The sequence below is a fragment of the Ovis canadensis genome, chromosome 6 (assembly GCF_042477335.2).
Source record: "Ovis canadensis isolate MfBH-ARS-UI-01 breed Bighorn chromosome 6, ARS-UI_OviCan_v2, whole genome shotgun sequence".
NCBI classification, from domain to species: domain Eukaryota; kingdom Metazoa; phylum Chordata; class Mammalia; order Artiodactyla; family Bovidae; genus Ovis; species Ovis canadensis.
In genome coordinates this window covers 34272320-34288661 of record NC_091250.1, presented here as the reverse complement: position 1 = coordinate 34288661, position 16342 = coordinate 34272320, and the positions used below count along the sequence as shown (strand labels likewise).

Sequence of the window (16342 nt, the reverse complement as noted above, 5' to 3'; positions counted from 1 at the left end):
GTGCTCTTGCAACCACCCCCAGTCTCATAATTGATGAGTAACGTTTGTCAAACACTCCTGACATCTTTGTGTTCGGGAAGAAGGGGAAAAACCTTCCAGAGAACTAGATTTTAGTTCATGGGGGCCCTCTGTAGTCACAGGGGTAAACATATTTTGTAATTTATTTGTGCCATACAGGAATGAACCAATACCTTAAGCATATTAGCATTTCTATTTGGAGAAATTTCAACCTAAAGTGAAGATTATAAGAAATACAGTAGGTGACTTCAAGTGTTTTAAAGAGGTTTGTGGAATATTTGTGTTCTAAGATGTTTCAGAAGGGGGGAAGAAAAGGATAATTGAGTAGAAAGAACAAGTTACAACACTATAGATTTAATAAAGAAAAAAATCAGTTCATTCCAGTCTCTCAGTCATGTCCAACATTTTATGACCCCATGGACTGCAGCTCTGCCAGACTTCCCTGTCTGACACCAACTCCCAGAGCTTGCTCAAACTCAAGTCCATCAAGTCAGTGATGCCAACCAAGCATCTCATCCACTGTTATCCCCTTCTCCTCCTGCCCTCAATCTTTCCTAGCATCAAGGTCTTTTCAAATGAGTCAGTTCTTCCCATCAGGTGGCCAAAGTATTGGAGCTTCAGCCTCAGCATCAGTCCTTCCAATGAATATTCAGGACTGATTTCCTTTAGGATTGACTGGTATGATCTCCTTTCAGTCCAAAGGACTCTCAAGAGCCTTTCCCAGCACCACAGCTGAAAAGCATTAATTCTTTGGTACTTAGCTTTTTTTTGGTTCAACTCTCATATCCATACATGACTACTGGAAAAATCATAGCTTTGACTAGATGGACCTTTGTGGGCAAAGTATCATCTCTGCTTTTTAATATGCAGTCTAGGTTGGTCATAGCTTTGCTTCCAAGGAGCAAGTGTCTTTTAATTTCATGACTGAAGTCACCATCTGCAGTGATTTTGGAGCCCAAGAAAGTAAAGTCTGTCATTGTTTCCATTGCTTCCCCTTCTATTTGCCATGAAGTGATGGGACCAGATGCCATGATCTTAGTTTTTTGCATATTGACTTTTAAGTCAGATTTTTCACTCTCTCCTTTCAGTTTCATCAAGAGGATCTTTAGTCTCTCTTCACTTTCTACCACAAGGGTGGTGTCATCTGCATATCTGAGGTTATTGATATTTCTCCCGGCAATCTTGATTCCAGCTTGTGCTTCATCCAGTCTGGCATTTCACATGATGTACTCTGCATAGAAGTTAAATAAGCAGGATGACAATATACAGCCTTGATGTACTCCTTTCCCAACTTGGAACCAGTCCATTGTTCCATGTCTGGTTCTAACTGTTGCTTCTTGACCTGCATACATATTTCTCAGGAGGCAGATAAGGTGGCTTGGTATTCCCATCTCTTTCAGAATTTTCCACAGATTATTGTGATCCATACAGTCAAAGGCTTTAGTGTAGTCAATGAAGCAGATGTTTTTCTGAAACTCTCTTGCTTTTTCTATGATCCAACAGATGCTGGCAATTTGATCTTTGGTTCCTCTGCCTTTTCTAAGTCCAGCTAGAACATCTACACATACACGGTTCATATATTGTTGAAACTTAGCTTGGAGAATTTTGAGCATTACTTAGCTAGTGTGTGAGCAAATGAGTGCAATGTGCAGTGGTTTGAACATGCTTTGGCATTGCCTTTTTTGGGGACTGGAATAAAAATTGACCTTTTCCAGGCCTGTGGCCACTGCTGAGTTTTCTAAATTTGCTTGTATATTGAGTGCAGCACTTTCACAGCATCATCTTATAGGATTTGAAATAGCTTAGCTAGAATTCCATCACCTCCGCTAGCTTTGTTCATAGTGAGGCTTCCTGAGGCCCACTTGACTTCACACTCCAGGATGCCTGGCTCTGGGTGGGTGATCACACCATCGTGGTTTTCTGAGCCATTTCTTAATGACTCTCTTTTGTGTACAGTTCTTCTGTGTATTCTTGCCACCTCTTCTTAATGTTTTCTGCTTCCGTTAGGTCCATACAGTTTCTGTCCTTTATTGAGCCCATCTTTGCATGAAATATTCCCTTGGTATCTCTAATCTCTTGAAGAGATCTCTAGACAATTACAGCTGTCCCACCATGAAATAAGCACCTAACCATAAACTGCCTGGGATCATCTCACAGTGATGTCATCCAAAGGATATCTGCTAAGACTGCAAAATCAGACCCATCTGTTCAGTTGAACTCTGAGAATCTGTGCTTCTTAAAAGTTTTTCCCATAAGCAAAAACACAAGGAAATTTGAATTCCATTTTTGAAGGCAAAAAATTTAATATATTTTATCTTATTATACATTTCCCCTAAATTACAATGTCAATAGCTGCAAATATATTCTGCTACAAAGCTTTCTGTAAGAAATATCTCTATAAGAAAATACATCTCATTAACATTTCCTGTAAATAAATTACTTCAAATAATAATTTTTGAAGGGATGTACATAAGGGAAATAATGCAGAAACCAGATTTTAAATGTAATTATTGTATAGGAAATGTTTCCCTGAAATGTTCCATTTTCACGTTGCTAAGCTTATAGAAACCTGTTTGTACAGACTTTGGTTCTTAATTTTTGTTTTAACAGACATGTGGGGAAAAAATGCAAATCTTAATCATATTAGTGAACCTATGTGGAAAGGTGAAATTCTTAATAGACATGCAGGCTCAGGTTCAGTTTCTACTGGGAGAACTTGAATTTGAGACTGCAAATGAGCTTTAAGTAAATGAAAACTATGGAGTGATTTATAGTCTATAAAAGAAAAGGTCCAAAGTAAAAAGTATAAGATGACTTTTTGGCTTTAATCTCTAGGCATAATATTTAGAACTGAATAGAACTGAATAAAATAAAAAGTAATAAAATGGATGTAAAAAATTTAGAACCTGTGGTTTCTATAGATTAGCACAATGTAGATTTTACAAGATATTCCATTTATAATTTTTAATCTCAGTGACTGTAGAAGACAGAAACTGAATCTTTGGCAAAAAAAAAAAAAAAAAAAAAAAAAAACCAACAACCAAAAAAACACAGCTGTTGCAGAAAGAGTTGATACTGAAAAAAGTCAGATGGTGCCATCAGCCAGTTAGAAAGCAGCTTACCAAGAGCAATGGAACCTTACTATCCTAACTGCCTTGGAGTCCATTTAATGAGACCTCCTCAAAATAAGATGATTTTATGACCTCAGAAATATAAAAGAAATATTTTGTGGTCAAGTAGTTACCTCACACTGAACTCATCTGCGTAGTAAATATTATGATAGCAAATCCCATGGACAACTTCCATGTAGGCTGTGCAGCCTTGGGCTTCACATATGAAAAGTCAGTTTGTGCTTCAAACATATGATCCATGTGTTGCCAAAACTGGACAGCTGACAAAATTTCCTTGCTGTGCTTCAGTGCAGAACAGATATATCTCATTTCTTTTATCATTTTTACTATACTGCAGAGTATGTGAAGAGTAAATGTCTAGTTCTATCTAACATAGGGAATGCCAAAGCTTTGAATAATATGATCTAGTAACTTTTAATTTGGGCATCTTAAAATTTTTACAACCTGAAAATTCTGCTCTGTTATTCACGATGGGTATAATTTGGAGAATAAAATGAGTAGGGATAACGCAAAATCAAGAGATGCAATTTATATCTAGAAACCTGAATGGATTACTTTGGTCTTATTCTACTGGTTCTTATTAATTGTAGCTGAAATTAAACTTTTCAAAAATATAAACAAGCAGCTTAAGGAAAAACAAAGTTGTTTTCTTTTTTTTTTCCTGAAGGACTTAAAGACCTGTGATTATTTTGAAATTATTTGGAATATATTGACTGCTTTTTTTCCTACCAAGGTCTTTAATTGAACAGTAAGATGTAGCGTTCCAAATTAAAAGGTGATTCTGTGTTGCAGATTCTCTGTGCTCCATGCTTGTATTTCCCATAAACAATTCCTCTTTTCATGTTTTAGAGCCTGTTGTATGCCAGGGTATATGGGGAGTACTTTGTTTAAATAGAAATAAGGCTTTATAGTTATTTTTTATAGGCAGTCACCACTGTGAAAGAAATTGATCCTCCAGCACAACCTAAACTCCTGGAAAGTCACATGGTATTCATCAGTAATCCCTCTGTGTGCCTTTTATTTATTTATTTATTTATTTATTTTGAGTCATGGCATCTTCACAAATGTGTACATTATTTACATAAACAAGTTGCATGATGGAAAACACACTGACCACACTTGTCACCCTTTTTGATCTTCCATTTCCTTTTTCTTTGATCTATGTTCTTATCATATTCCTCATTTTACCCCTTCTTCTGAAATCCAAATCCTACTCTCCACCATGCTATAATGCATTAAATACATGGATTCACAGTCTGCTCCTGATGCTTGTCCTCAGAGGTGGTCATATTTTCTGACAGACGTGGAGTCTGGCTTTGGAGGAGTAGGTGGCATCTTTCCATACTTTACAAGACAGGCCTTTTGCGCAGTCACACCGCTGGAAGATTTCCAGCCCATGTGAGCCCTTCTTGCGCTGCTTGGTACAGACTTCCCCCTGATGGAGCACTGGTTTGCAGATTTTGGTCCAGAAGTGACGAGCACAGCAAAACCCTTCAGTGCAGTCTAATGAACGTAGACAGGGATCTCCTTCATGCCCTAAAGAAATGATGACCGAAAGATTTTACCATGACAGTGTAGGAGAAAAATCTACTCTGCAATCAGAAGCACCTAAAATATTTGTACTTAAACTATCTTCCTATCTTCCGTGATGTCTTAGAGTCGTAACAATTGACTTTCCCTCTAATCATGTGAACCAAGTATCATCTCTTTCCATTGTTTGCTGTCTGAATATTAAGTTTAATGAATAGCTAGGAGGGGGTTGCATCTTCTCTTCACTTTGGTATGGTGTGATCTTAGATATTTCTGTTTTGTGTTGTTGTTTACTTAGGTGAATGACGGTAAAAAGAAATGCCTTCTATTTAATTTGATACCTTCTTGGAAAAAGTAAACAAACTGAGTTAAGAAGGCTGAAGTTGTCTGTACCTCCTAAGGCCAGGTACCAGTTAAAATCTAGCCAGGAAAACAGAAGCTGAGTATTGAAAAGAGAAGATATTTAATGCAGAGAACGGGTCACACAGGCAGCGAGTTGCGAGGCTAAAAAGCACCAGAGAATGTAGAGCAGCACCGCAGAAAGCCACCACCACATTTAGGCTGGAGGATCCAGAGAAGCTGGTGACGTCAGCATGGGGCAAGGGCAGGGGACTGGAATCCCGGCAGGAGCTGAGGCCCCGAGGAGGCGCAGCTCTGCCAGAAACACTCTCAGAGGCAGAGAGAATCCGTTGGCCTTTCCCCTCCTCTGCCTCTCAATCTCTCAGCACAGCCAAACCCATGCTGCTGGAAGCCACCTGACAGGGAGTCTAGGCAATGAAGTCTGTGAAAGGCTATGATGCAGAGTGGAGCAGAGCAAGAGCAAACAGCCCCAGGGTGAACCAAGAACCCATCCAAAAAAAAAAAAAAATCACAGGAGCACAGATCTGGAGATTCAGTTCAGTAAAAGGATGACATCAGCAGAGAGCACCCACATGTCGCAGTGGGGTTGATGTGTAGCCCGCAAGCTTCTTTGTCATCTCCCAGATTGTAAATAGTTCTGACTTTTTAGGCCATGTGATCTGTGTGACAGCTCTTCATTCTGCTCTTGTATCACAAAAGCAGCCACAGATGATGCCTAAGTGAATGGGCAGGCCTGTGTTACGATGATCCAGAGAGATGATATGGGGTGGGAGGGGCGTTCAGGATTGGGAACTCATGTACACCCATGGTAGATTCATGTCAATGTATGGCAAAACCAATACAGTATTGTAAAGTAAAGTAAAAATAAAAATTAAAACAAAACAAAATAAAAAAACTGGCAGCAGGACAGACTTGGCTCATGGGCCGTAGTGCGCCAAGCCTGATCTAAAAGGTTAGCTGCCATCCTGGATGTCGCCAGTCCCACTGTGTGAATGTGGGCACAACTCACTAGCCATCAACATTCCTTGCTAGCTGCCATCAGGAAATTACACATATAATTAACTAATAGTGATTAATAAATTAGAAACTGTACTGTAACATAGAGATCTGTCAGAATAAAGATGGACACTCACGTACTGACAACTTCTCAGACAGCTCAGCAGGTAAAGACTCTGCTGGCAACGCAGGAGACAGAGGAGATGCGCGTTTGATCCCTGGGTCAGAAAGAGCCCCTGGAGAAAGAAATGGCCACCCACTCCAGTATTCTCGCCTTGGAAATCCCATGGCAAGAGGAGCCTGGGGGGCTACAAGTCCATGGGGTCACAGAGTAGGACACGACTGAGTGACTAAGCATGCATGTACTAACAAATGCATGTGATTTCAGTGGGATAGAAATAGGAGATAGGAGATAAGGCCTTCAGGAAGCATAGACGAGGGCTGGTTGAAGAGGAACTGTCAGTCACTTTAACCCTATTGATAGAATCATTAGTGTTTTAGGTTGGACTAACAAGTCAGGTATTTTGTAGGATACTGGATCCACAGAAGGTAAAAGTATGGGGAAATGGTTTTATGGTTAAGTAAACTAGGGAAATACAGTATCTAAAAAAGTTAACCTGTTTTCCTCATTGCTGAACTTGTCAGAGCCTTCAATATATCAATGTTTATTTTAAAGTTCCAAAAATGGGCAGATACACTATTATAAAACTCGAACACACAGGCTCTTTTAGTCATATAATATCTTGAAAGAACAGTGCTCCACAGAATACACTTGCAAAAGCCTCCTTTAAAAATATAGGTATTTCTACTTTTCAAAAATGTACTATTAGTGATTAGGTTTACCAAATATTGTGACACAAGGAAGGGAATTTTTATGGGCATACATAATCCCTCTAGAAACCAATTAATTTTGGAAAATTGGTTTATGCATAGTATATTACCTGGTTGTTTAGTGAAATAAAATTTCTGAATCTGCAAAGGTGAGAAAAGGACTCTAAATCTTAGTAATTTAATCTTATGGCAGCAAACATTTTCCCATTTATGTTTTGCAATGCTTTATTCTTGATTATGGAAGAGAAATGCTTGTGTAAAAGATTTATTCTAAATATCTTGTAAAAAGGCTGAACTATTTAGAAAATGGCATGGTTAACTGGAGTACCACAATTCTTGTCATATGTATTTCTCACAATTTAAGATCTCCAAGAAACCTCTAGAATCCTCAAAATTGAGAAGAAATTCAGTTAAAATCTTACTATTTCAGTAACTTCCCATTATTTTTTTTCAAATTGCACTCAGAAGCAATGGAATTAATTATCTACATTTCTCTGGAGCTACAACTATCCCCACCTTTTATATGTGACAGCTTAGTGTGAGGTCTTCCCAGGTTCTGCCATCCCAGGTCGTGGTTTGAGTGATGGCCGTGGTTCCGATCTCTGTGCCGAGTGCTGTCCAGAGCTGGGATATGAGGGGTTAAGATGCTCTCGGTGACTGGGATGCAGATGCCTGGAGATGGTCAGATAATTAGTTAGACTTGTTTAAGTAGTCTCCCGATGTGAAGTATGAGGCCATGTATCTATCATCTACCTAGATTTGAGAACTCAATAGTTTGGACCTAAGCCAGGCTTTCTTGATTTCAGTCTTGCCAGTCTCATGACCAAGTGACCTTGGGCAAAAATAAGGATAAAAACAGAATTCCTTTCATAAAGTTACTGTGAATACATACGAAGAGTTTAGAAGAGTGACAGAGTGAAGTATTATCAAATCTTAGTAGCTTAAAATTGTCTGATCAGACATCTGTGTTCAGGATCAAGGTTCCTTTTTTAATCAAAAAGAAAATCCCCATCCACACTGTAAACATCTCTAATGGGATGAGGTCTCCTTCCCTTTGCTTCTTGTCCAGGATACTCTCAGTAGGACCAGGCCCACAGGTCAGGAACAAGTGTAGGAATATGAGCCTGATTATGATGTTTTGCAGGACTAATTGTGTTCCTGATCATGTTCTGCAAGTATTTAATGGTTTACCACGTGTTGGAGGTTCTTCATTTCATCATCAGTGCTGAACTGTCTGCCCATAAGGTCACTGAGATTGGGTGAAGGCCATGTAATAGACTATGTTTCTGTTTGGAGGAAACAATCACTCTATCAGCATTTGTGTGTGCCACAGTGTGGGGCTTTCAAAAAAGGGCACCTTGAGTGTGAGAATCAAGCTATACAATTGGTATGAGAATGAAAACAAACTCACAAGTGTATTGATGGATCACAGGTTTCTGTCTTTGGTTCCTTTGCACATATTCACTGAAGTGTTCAGTGGAATATAACGTCTAGCTATTTATATGCAACATTTCAACATGGCAAATCCTGGGTCAGCATAGATTCTAAATTACAGCAGGTGATCAGAGCCCAGGAAAACTAAGATCTGAGAGGGACAGTAAAGCACTCACCTGCGATGCAGGACACACAGGTTTGATCCCTGGGTCAGGAAGACGCCCTGGAGAAGGGAATGACTACCCACTCCAGTATTCTTGTCTGGGAAATACCATGGACAGATTAGCCTGGCAGGCTCTAGTCTATGGGGTCGCAAAAAGTCAGACACAGCTGAGCGACTAATACACACACACCAGGTAATCTTACACATTTCTAAACCCTGATCCCACTCCTGCCAGTTTGGAAGTCTCCTTATATTTTAGAAGTATGACTAAGGAGAAGTCTCCAGGTTTCCTACATGAAAGGAAAGAGGCCCATCAGCACTGAATGAGCCCTTTACCATTATTGCAGCGGGTACCAGGACAACACATGCCATCTCTATGGCAGCGCTTCTTTTTCCTTCGACACACCACGCAGGCCGACGGTCCCTGGTGAGGACTGTGGCAGTACCTCCCAGCTTCACATTCCTTATCGCTGCTACAAGGGTAGGCCTGTCATGAAGCAGAACAAGAACACCAAAAGCAAAGATTAGCTCTTGTAAGCAAAAAGCTATTGCCCCAAATCGTGATGGAAAGTCAGAATATTTCCCTCTCAAAGGAACTATTTAAAAATGTTCTGAGCAGAGGTACTATGTAGTAACAATTACTTAATTAAGGGCTTTATAAACATTGATTGCTGATGGTGATGACAAAGATAAAGTTGACAGTGTTCATGTATTTTCAATGACACGACGTTGGGGTTAGGATTTAGATTTTATTTTGATTAGTAGAGCCCTAACGTGTGACTCTGGAGGCTCAAAAAATAGCTGTAATTGTTATACTGCCACTGATTTAAGGTGTAAATGAAACAGCCTAGTCACTCTTTTTTTTTTAACCCACTGAACTAGCATAAGGAGAAGGTTACAAAAAGCAACAATGGGCTGTGCTAGCAGCTAAAATACATTTCCTGCCCATTTATGGAACAGATATTCTAAGAGTGATTTCTCAGTTCCTGCCTGTGAGGAACACACAGACAGAGATGCTTCCAGAGACTTTGAAGCAATGAAACTTTGGGAACAAAGAATTCAAGGAGCAGTATCTTCACTCCAAATTCAGTGATGAGCAGCAGTAGAATTCTGAGTGGTCGGAGCATGGTAAACTCCAGTTATATCATTATGGTGTCAGGAAACAAAAAAGCAGACTTGGGACATACAAAATAGCCCTACAGGCTACTTACACAGGGAGGACTTCTGTTCCTACGCTTCTCTACCAAGTTGTTGATTCAGAAGGCTACTTAAGCAATGTCATATATTATCTCAAAAAATGCATTTATATACACCCTCCAATTATATATTCCTTGTATCTAGGAAGTTACCGGAATGCTTAAAATGTCCCTGTTTTCAGAGACTGAGAATGGAGAAACAGAACTATCACACCACACATCAAATTAACTCACATTTTGAGGCATGTTGACAGGGAGACTTATTTGGAAGTCTTTTTTATTGCTGTGGTGTAGTTTGTTGTTTTTCCTACTTTTCACAATAATGAATTTTTTTAAATTGAGGCCACCATCACCCTAATACCAAAACCTGACAAAGATGTCACAAAAAAAGAAAACTACAGGCCAATATCTCTGATGAACATAGATGCAAAAATCCTCAACAAAATTCTAGCAATCAGAATCCAACAACACATTAAAAAGATCATACACCATGACCAAGTGGGCTTTATCCCAGGGATGCAAGGATTCTTCAATATCCGCAAATCAATCAATGTAATTCACCACATTAACAAATTGAAAAATAAAAACCATATGATTATCTCAATAGATGCAGAGAAGGCCTTTGACAAAATTCAACATCCATTTATGATAAAAACTCTCCAGAAAGCAGGAATAGAAGGAACATACCTCAACATAATAAAAGCTATCTATGACAAACCCACAGCAAACATTATCCTCAATGGTGAATTTCCCCTAAAGTCAGGAACAAGACAAGGGTGTCCACTTTCACCGCTACTATTCAACATAGTTCTGGAAGTTTTGGCCACAGCAATCAGAGCAGAAAAAGAAATAAAAGGAATCCAAATTGGAAAAGAAGAAGTAAAACTCTCACTGTTTGCAGATGACATGATCCTCTACATGGAAAACCCTAAAGACTCCACCAGAAAATTACTAGAGCTAATCAATGAATATAGTAAAGTTGCAGGATATAAAATCAACACACAGAAATCCCTTGCATTCCTATACACGAATAATGAGAAAGTAGAAAAAGAAATTAAGGAAACAATTCCATTCACCATTGCAACGAAAAGAATAAAATACTTAGGAATATATCTACCTAAAGAAACTAAAGACCTATATATAGAAAACTATAAAACACTGATGAAAGAAATCAAAGAGGACACTAATAGATGGAGAAATATACCATGTTCATGGATCGGAAGAATCAATATAGTGAAAATGAGTATACTACCCAAAGCAATTTACAAATTCAATGCAATCCCAATCAAGCTACCAGCCACATTTTTCACAGAACTAGAACAAATAATTTCAAGATTTGTATGGAAATACAAAAAACCTCGAATAGCCAAAGCAATCTTGAGAAAGAAGAATGGAACTGGAGGAATCAACTTGCCTGACTTCAGGCTCTACTACAAAGCCACAGTCATCAAGACAGTATGGTACTGGCACAAAGACAGACATATAGATCAATGGAACAAAATAGAAAGCCCAGAGATAAATCCACACACATATGGACACCTTATCTTTGACAAAGGAGGCAAGAATATACAATGGAAAAGACAATCTCTTTAACAAGTGGTGCTGGGAAAACTGGTCAACCACTTGTAAAAGAATGAAACTAGATCACTTTCTAACACCGCACACAAAAATAAACTCAAAATGGATTAAAGATCTAAATGTAAGATCAGAAACTATAAAACTCCTAGAGGAGAACATAGGAAAAACACTCTCCGACATAAATCACAGCAGGATCCTCTATGATCCACCTCCCAGAATTCTGGAAATAAAAGCAAAAATAAACAAATGGGATCTAATTAAAATTAAAAGCTTCTGCACAACAAAGGAAAATATAAGCAAGGTGAAAAGACAGCCTTCTGAATGGGAGAAAATAATAGCAAATGAAGCAACTGACAAACAACTAATCTCAAAAATATACAAGCAACTTATGCAGCTCAACTCCAGAAAAATAAACGACCCAATCAAAAAATGGGCCAAAGAACTAAATAGACATTTCTCCAAAAAAGACATACGGATGGCTAACAAACACATGAAAAGATGCTCAACATCACTCATTATTAGAGAAATGCAAATCAAAACCACAATGAGGTACCACTTCACACCAGTCAGAATGGCTGTGATCCAAAAATCTGCAAGCAATAAATGCTGGAGAGGGTGTGGAGAAAAGGGAACCCTCCTACACTGTTGGTGGGAATGCAAACTAGTACAGCCACTATGGAGAACAGTGTGGAGATTCCTTAAAAAATTGCAAATAGAACTCCCTTATGACCCAGCAATCCCACTTCTGGGCATACACACCGAGGAAACCAGAATTGAAAGAGACACATGTACCCCAATGTTCATCGCAGCACTGTTTATAATAGCCAGGACATGGAAACAACCTAGATGTCCATCAGCAGATGAATGGATAAGAAAGCTGTGGTACATATACACAATGGAGTATTACTCAGCCGTTAAAAAGAATTCATTTGAATCAGTTCTGATGAGATGGATGAAACTGGAGCCGATTATACAGAGTGAAGTAAACCAGAAAGAAAAACACCAATACAGTATACTAACACATATATATGGAATTTAGGAAGATGGCAATGACGACCCTGTATGCAAGACAGGGAAAGAGACACAGATGTGTATAACGGACTTTTGGACTCAGAGGGAGAGGGAGAGGGTGGGATGATTTGGGAGAATGACATTCTAACATGTATACTATCATGTGAATTGAATCGCCAGTCTATGTCTGACGCAGGATGCAGCATGCTTGGGGCTGGTGCATGGGGATGACCCAGAAAGATGTTATGGGGAGGGAGGTGGGAGGGGGGGTCATGTTTGGGAATGCATGTAAGAATTAAAGATTTTAAAATTTAGAAAATAAAAAACTAAAAAAAAATAAAAAAAGAAAACACACACACACACAAAAAATAAAATAAATTGCAAAATAAAAAAACTTAAAAAGCAATATAGCTTTTAAGCAAGCATAAATGATAGGACTAGAAAACTACAGGATAAAGTTTTTGTGACTCTCAAATGATTAGTGTGGTTTGAACGTTTTACTTTTGAAATGAGGTTGATGGCTTTACCCTGCATGCACTGCTTCTCCCTTACCCCCACCCCTCTCTTTCTTCCCTCGCCTTTTCTCCCTGGGCCCTCCTCCTGGGTATGTTTGCATGCGTTCAGACCCCGTGTTTTCCATTCAGATCTGATCATGTAAGAAAGAGGAAATAAGTGTGAAGTTGATGTGTGACTCTGGAAACTTTACATGTTATTTGGTGATAAAAGATAAACCTTTAACATCATTACAATTTACTTTTACCCTCAGAAGAGAACAGAAAATAGAAAAACCTCTAACTTCGGACTGAAAAGTGTTCTTGAAGCATTGCACATTGGCAATATCTGATGCCCACTTTATAAGTGAAGCCCGATAAAACTATAAAATTAATTTGGATATAACTGTCCCATTCTGTAACTTCATCATTAGGCTTAAGAAAGAATCTGAATGAGCTTGAATTCAGAGTATCAGGCCACTTTTCAAGAGTCCAGGACTGATGAAAACAAAACAAATGTCACTTCCGGACTTGCTACACTCTTTCCCCCCGAGCACTTTACTGCCTTCATATTTAAACCCATTAAGTTTAACTGAAATACACTTCACATGTTTCTGATTCATTTACATTTGTTTCACCAAATTGTTTTGCAAGAAACATTTGATGTATCACAAGGTTTGTTTTTTTTTTTTCTTTCCTCAAAAATAGGACATGTTCTTTCAATGGAAGTAAACACTTGCCACCTAAAACATCATGTGTAATTCAACTCAAACAATGACTCTTCAAGGGATTTTGAATATAGAGAAATACTTGATTCCATTCCTAAAAAAACAGCCTGTATGGTAGAAAGCAACTTGTTTTCTAAAAGTTGAAGTTTATTTATGCAGAAAATTAGAGAAAGCACATTATCATCTTCCTGTTCTCAGTTGTTGGGAAATGGAAAATACTTGGTGGAAAATATTTGACACTGTTACAGAAAGCAGTATGCACAGCAGTACTTTGTGAATGGGATCACAGTAAAATTCTCACCAATTTTTCAGAGGAGAGAGCAAAAATAGTAGGCAGTGTTATTATGTTCCAGTGTATCTTTTAATGAACTAGAAATGATATAGGCAGAAAAAGTATGCAGGATTTTTTTTTTTAATGGAAGGTTATTGTTAATGTGAACTTGGCCTTGGAATGGAATCCCAGAACATAATATTCAGGGAAGTTCTTTGACAAAAATAAAAGTGTTTAATAATTAAAATACAAGGTTCTATTACATAGCTTCTAGCATGCTTATGGAACTCCTGGCTCTGATAAACAGCATTTATGTATGAATAAAATCAAGAATAGATGAGAAAAATTGATTGAAACACGCTATAGGGAAAGGAACTGATATTTGGGGACACGCTTTGTCTTCTGAAAATCAGTGTCCCTCAGGATGGGTCTAGTCAGCAATAAAGTTTACTTGATGTAACCATTAGCAAAAAAATGCAGAACAGGAGAAAACACCACTCTGACTGGTTAAAAGGGATTCTCATGTTTTTGGCCTAATGCATTATTTTTCAGGAAAGAGTTTTAAACTCAGGTATGAGAGTTCTGCAGTTTGCTATGGAGTTTTTCCTGAACATTCAGTTCAGTTCAGCTGCTCAGTCGTGTCCGACTCTTTGCGACCCCATGGACTGCAGCACACCAGTCTTCCCCATCCTACATTAGTCCCTTTTAACATGTCTGGAAATGGTATCATATTAGGCAAGAGAGGGAGGAAGGGAGAGACAGAGAAGAAAAGCACATAGTTAACATAGTTATGGAGAATCCTGAAGAAGTGATGACTTGTGGCAATTAACAAGCCCACTAAAGGGACTTATATACTTTAATAAAAGTGTCATTAAGAAACTTTCCCGTGGGAAAGTACTTTCCTTTACTTTGGCCTCCAAAGGTCCCATTTAATGATGATTTTTACATTTGAGCACCTCAGTCTAAGTTTCCATTTAACAAAAATAATAATATGCATCTCTGGTTCTTATAAATGAGTAAGAAGACTGATTCTCTTTGCCTGATATGGAAATTATTAATAGTGAATTTCTTTGGCTCTTCATTCACTTAAGTGAACAGTATAAGGAACAGTGACAGTCTGTGTGGATGTCTAGAAATCAAATGAAAGAATTAGAGGCTTTATGCATGGCTATCCTATATTAATATTTCTAAAACTGAATCAGAAATCATTCCCTGAGCATCCGGGAATACGCACACGCCTTCATGCAAAATCATTCATGACTTATCCTCAGTCACACTTAGGGACTGAATTCATTTGCGAGACCTAATAATAGCAGAAGATAGGCCATAAATTAAGAAAGCATGAGAGCTGTCCCTGATGAAGCCAAAAAACAGAGAAGTTTTGCCCAACCCCCCCTTTCAGACTAAAAATACAGTGGCTCCCATAAATAGAAGTGCTAGTTATCATTAGCAGGATGCCATGGACTAAAATAAGAGTGAACACATTGGGCACAGCTTGAAAATAATGTCCATCAGAAGTGAGCATTTCTTGTTTAGTATAAAGGGTATTTTTTGACATCCATTTACTCTGTGCTAATCGGGAACCTTTCTTTACAGTTTTAACAACGAAGTGAAGAGAGGTTAAGTAACTTCTGCAAATAAGTCTTATGTGCTCAGCAGCAGAAAAGTTGGGGATCAGAGCCCTGCCCTGGGTTGTAGACCTCACTGTAAGGTGTCACGACTGATCTTTTAATGACTGTTAATGCACACATAGAAAAGGTATTTGAATGGTGACCAGTGTGCTGAATTTAGAGATTAGGAAAATAAACTTGGCCACTTCCCTTTCTAGAAGCCTCCAAATACCAACAGCATGTCCTGCTGCAGCTGTTGGAAAAACAGAATACTGGCAGAAAACACTGACAAGACTATAAACAACGTTTTCTCTTTCCATCTTTTTGACAACCGTTTTATGGCTGTTTAAATTCAGTGGAACCAGAGTTATAAGCAAAATCCCAACATGCAAATAATGACAAATAATATTCTAATGAATAAAATAAAATGTTACTGCCTCTTCTTAAACTAATTGAGCCTCTTTTTTTCCCTATTATTCTTAAAACTGCAGAGAGAAAAGGCTTATTAAATCAAGACTTAGATTTAGGGCTGACTGTATTTTTTTTTACTTTTCAATTACCGCCCATCCCTTAGAACCTTCTCCCTGCCCCAATGCAACAGAGAAGCGATTATGAAATGGGAAGTGCTTCAGGTATCTCAGCAGCACTGACTACTTTTTATAGACCTTTTGCCACAAGTAAAACCTTAGTTTAACTCCCAAGCTTTCGAAACAGTGACATTGTTCCTGTTTAATAGAGGAGGGAAAAAGAAGAGAGAAACATCACACAGTTTTCATGTGGGGAGCCACCCATCCGGATTCTTGCAAGAGCGTCCTAGTTTTGTTGTTGTTGTTTTACTCGGGACAATCCTTTGTCCCCGCAAGCACTGTTTGTAACAATCTTGGAAGTTTTCTGGAGCCAGAAAAACGTCGTCAGCTGGGCAGGCAGAAGAAAGCCTGCAGGGGGACAACCCAGCTGTGGGAATGGAAAACATTTGAAGCAAGTGGATAGAGGG

At 38.5% G+C, this 16342-nt stretch overlaps 1 protein-coding gene across 1 annotated transcript in view; it reads right to left on the bottom strand.

Annotated features, from left to right (window-relative positions):
- Window positions 1-2296: 2296 nt before the first annotated feature.
- Window positions 2297-16342, bottom strand: part of DKK2 (dickkopf WNT signaling pathway inhibitor 2) — a 129126-nt gene continuing 115080 nt past the window's right edge. Inside the window, exons 2-4 of the mRNA XM_069593566.1 lie at window positions 8800-8950; window positions 7383-7538; window positions 2297-4685 (exon numbers count right to left, since the gene is read on the bottom strand). Of these exons, the coding sequence (XP_069449667.1) occupies window positions 4435-4685; window positions 7383-7538; window positions 8800-8950 (558 nt within the window). The 3' untranslated portion in view covers window positions 2297-4434. The remainder of the gene's footprint in view (window positions 4686-7382; window positions 7539-8799; window positions 8951-16342) is intronic.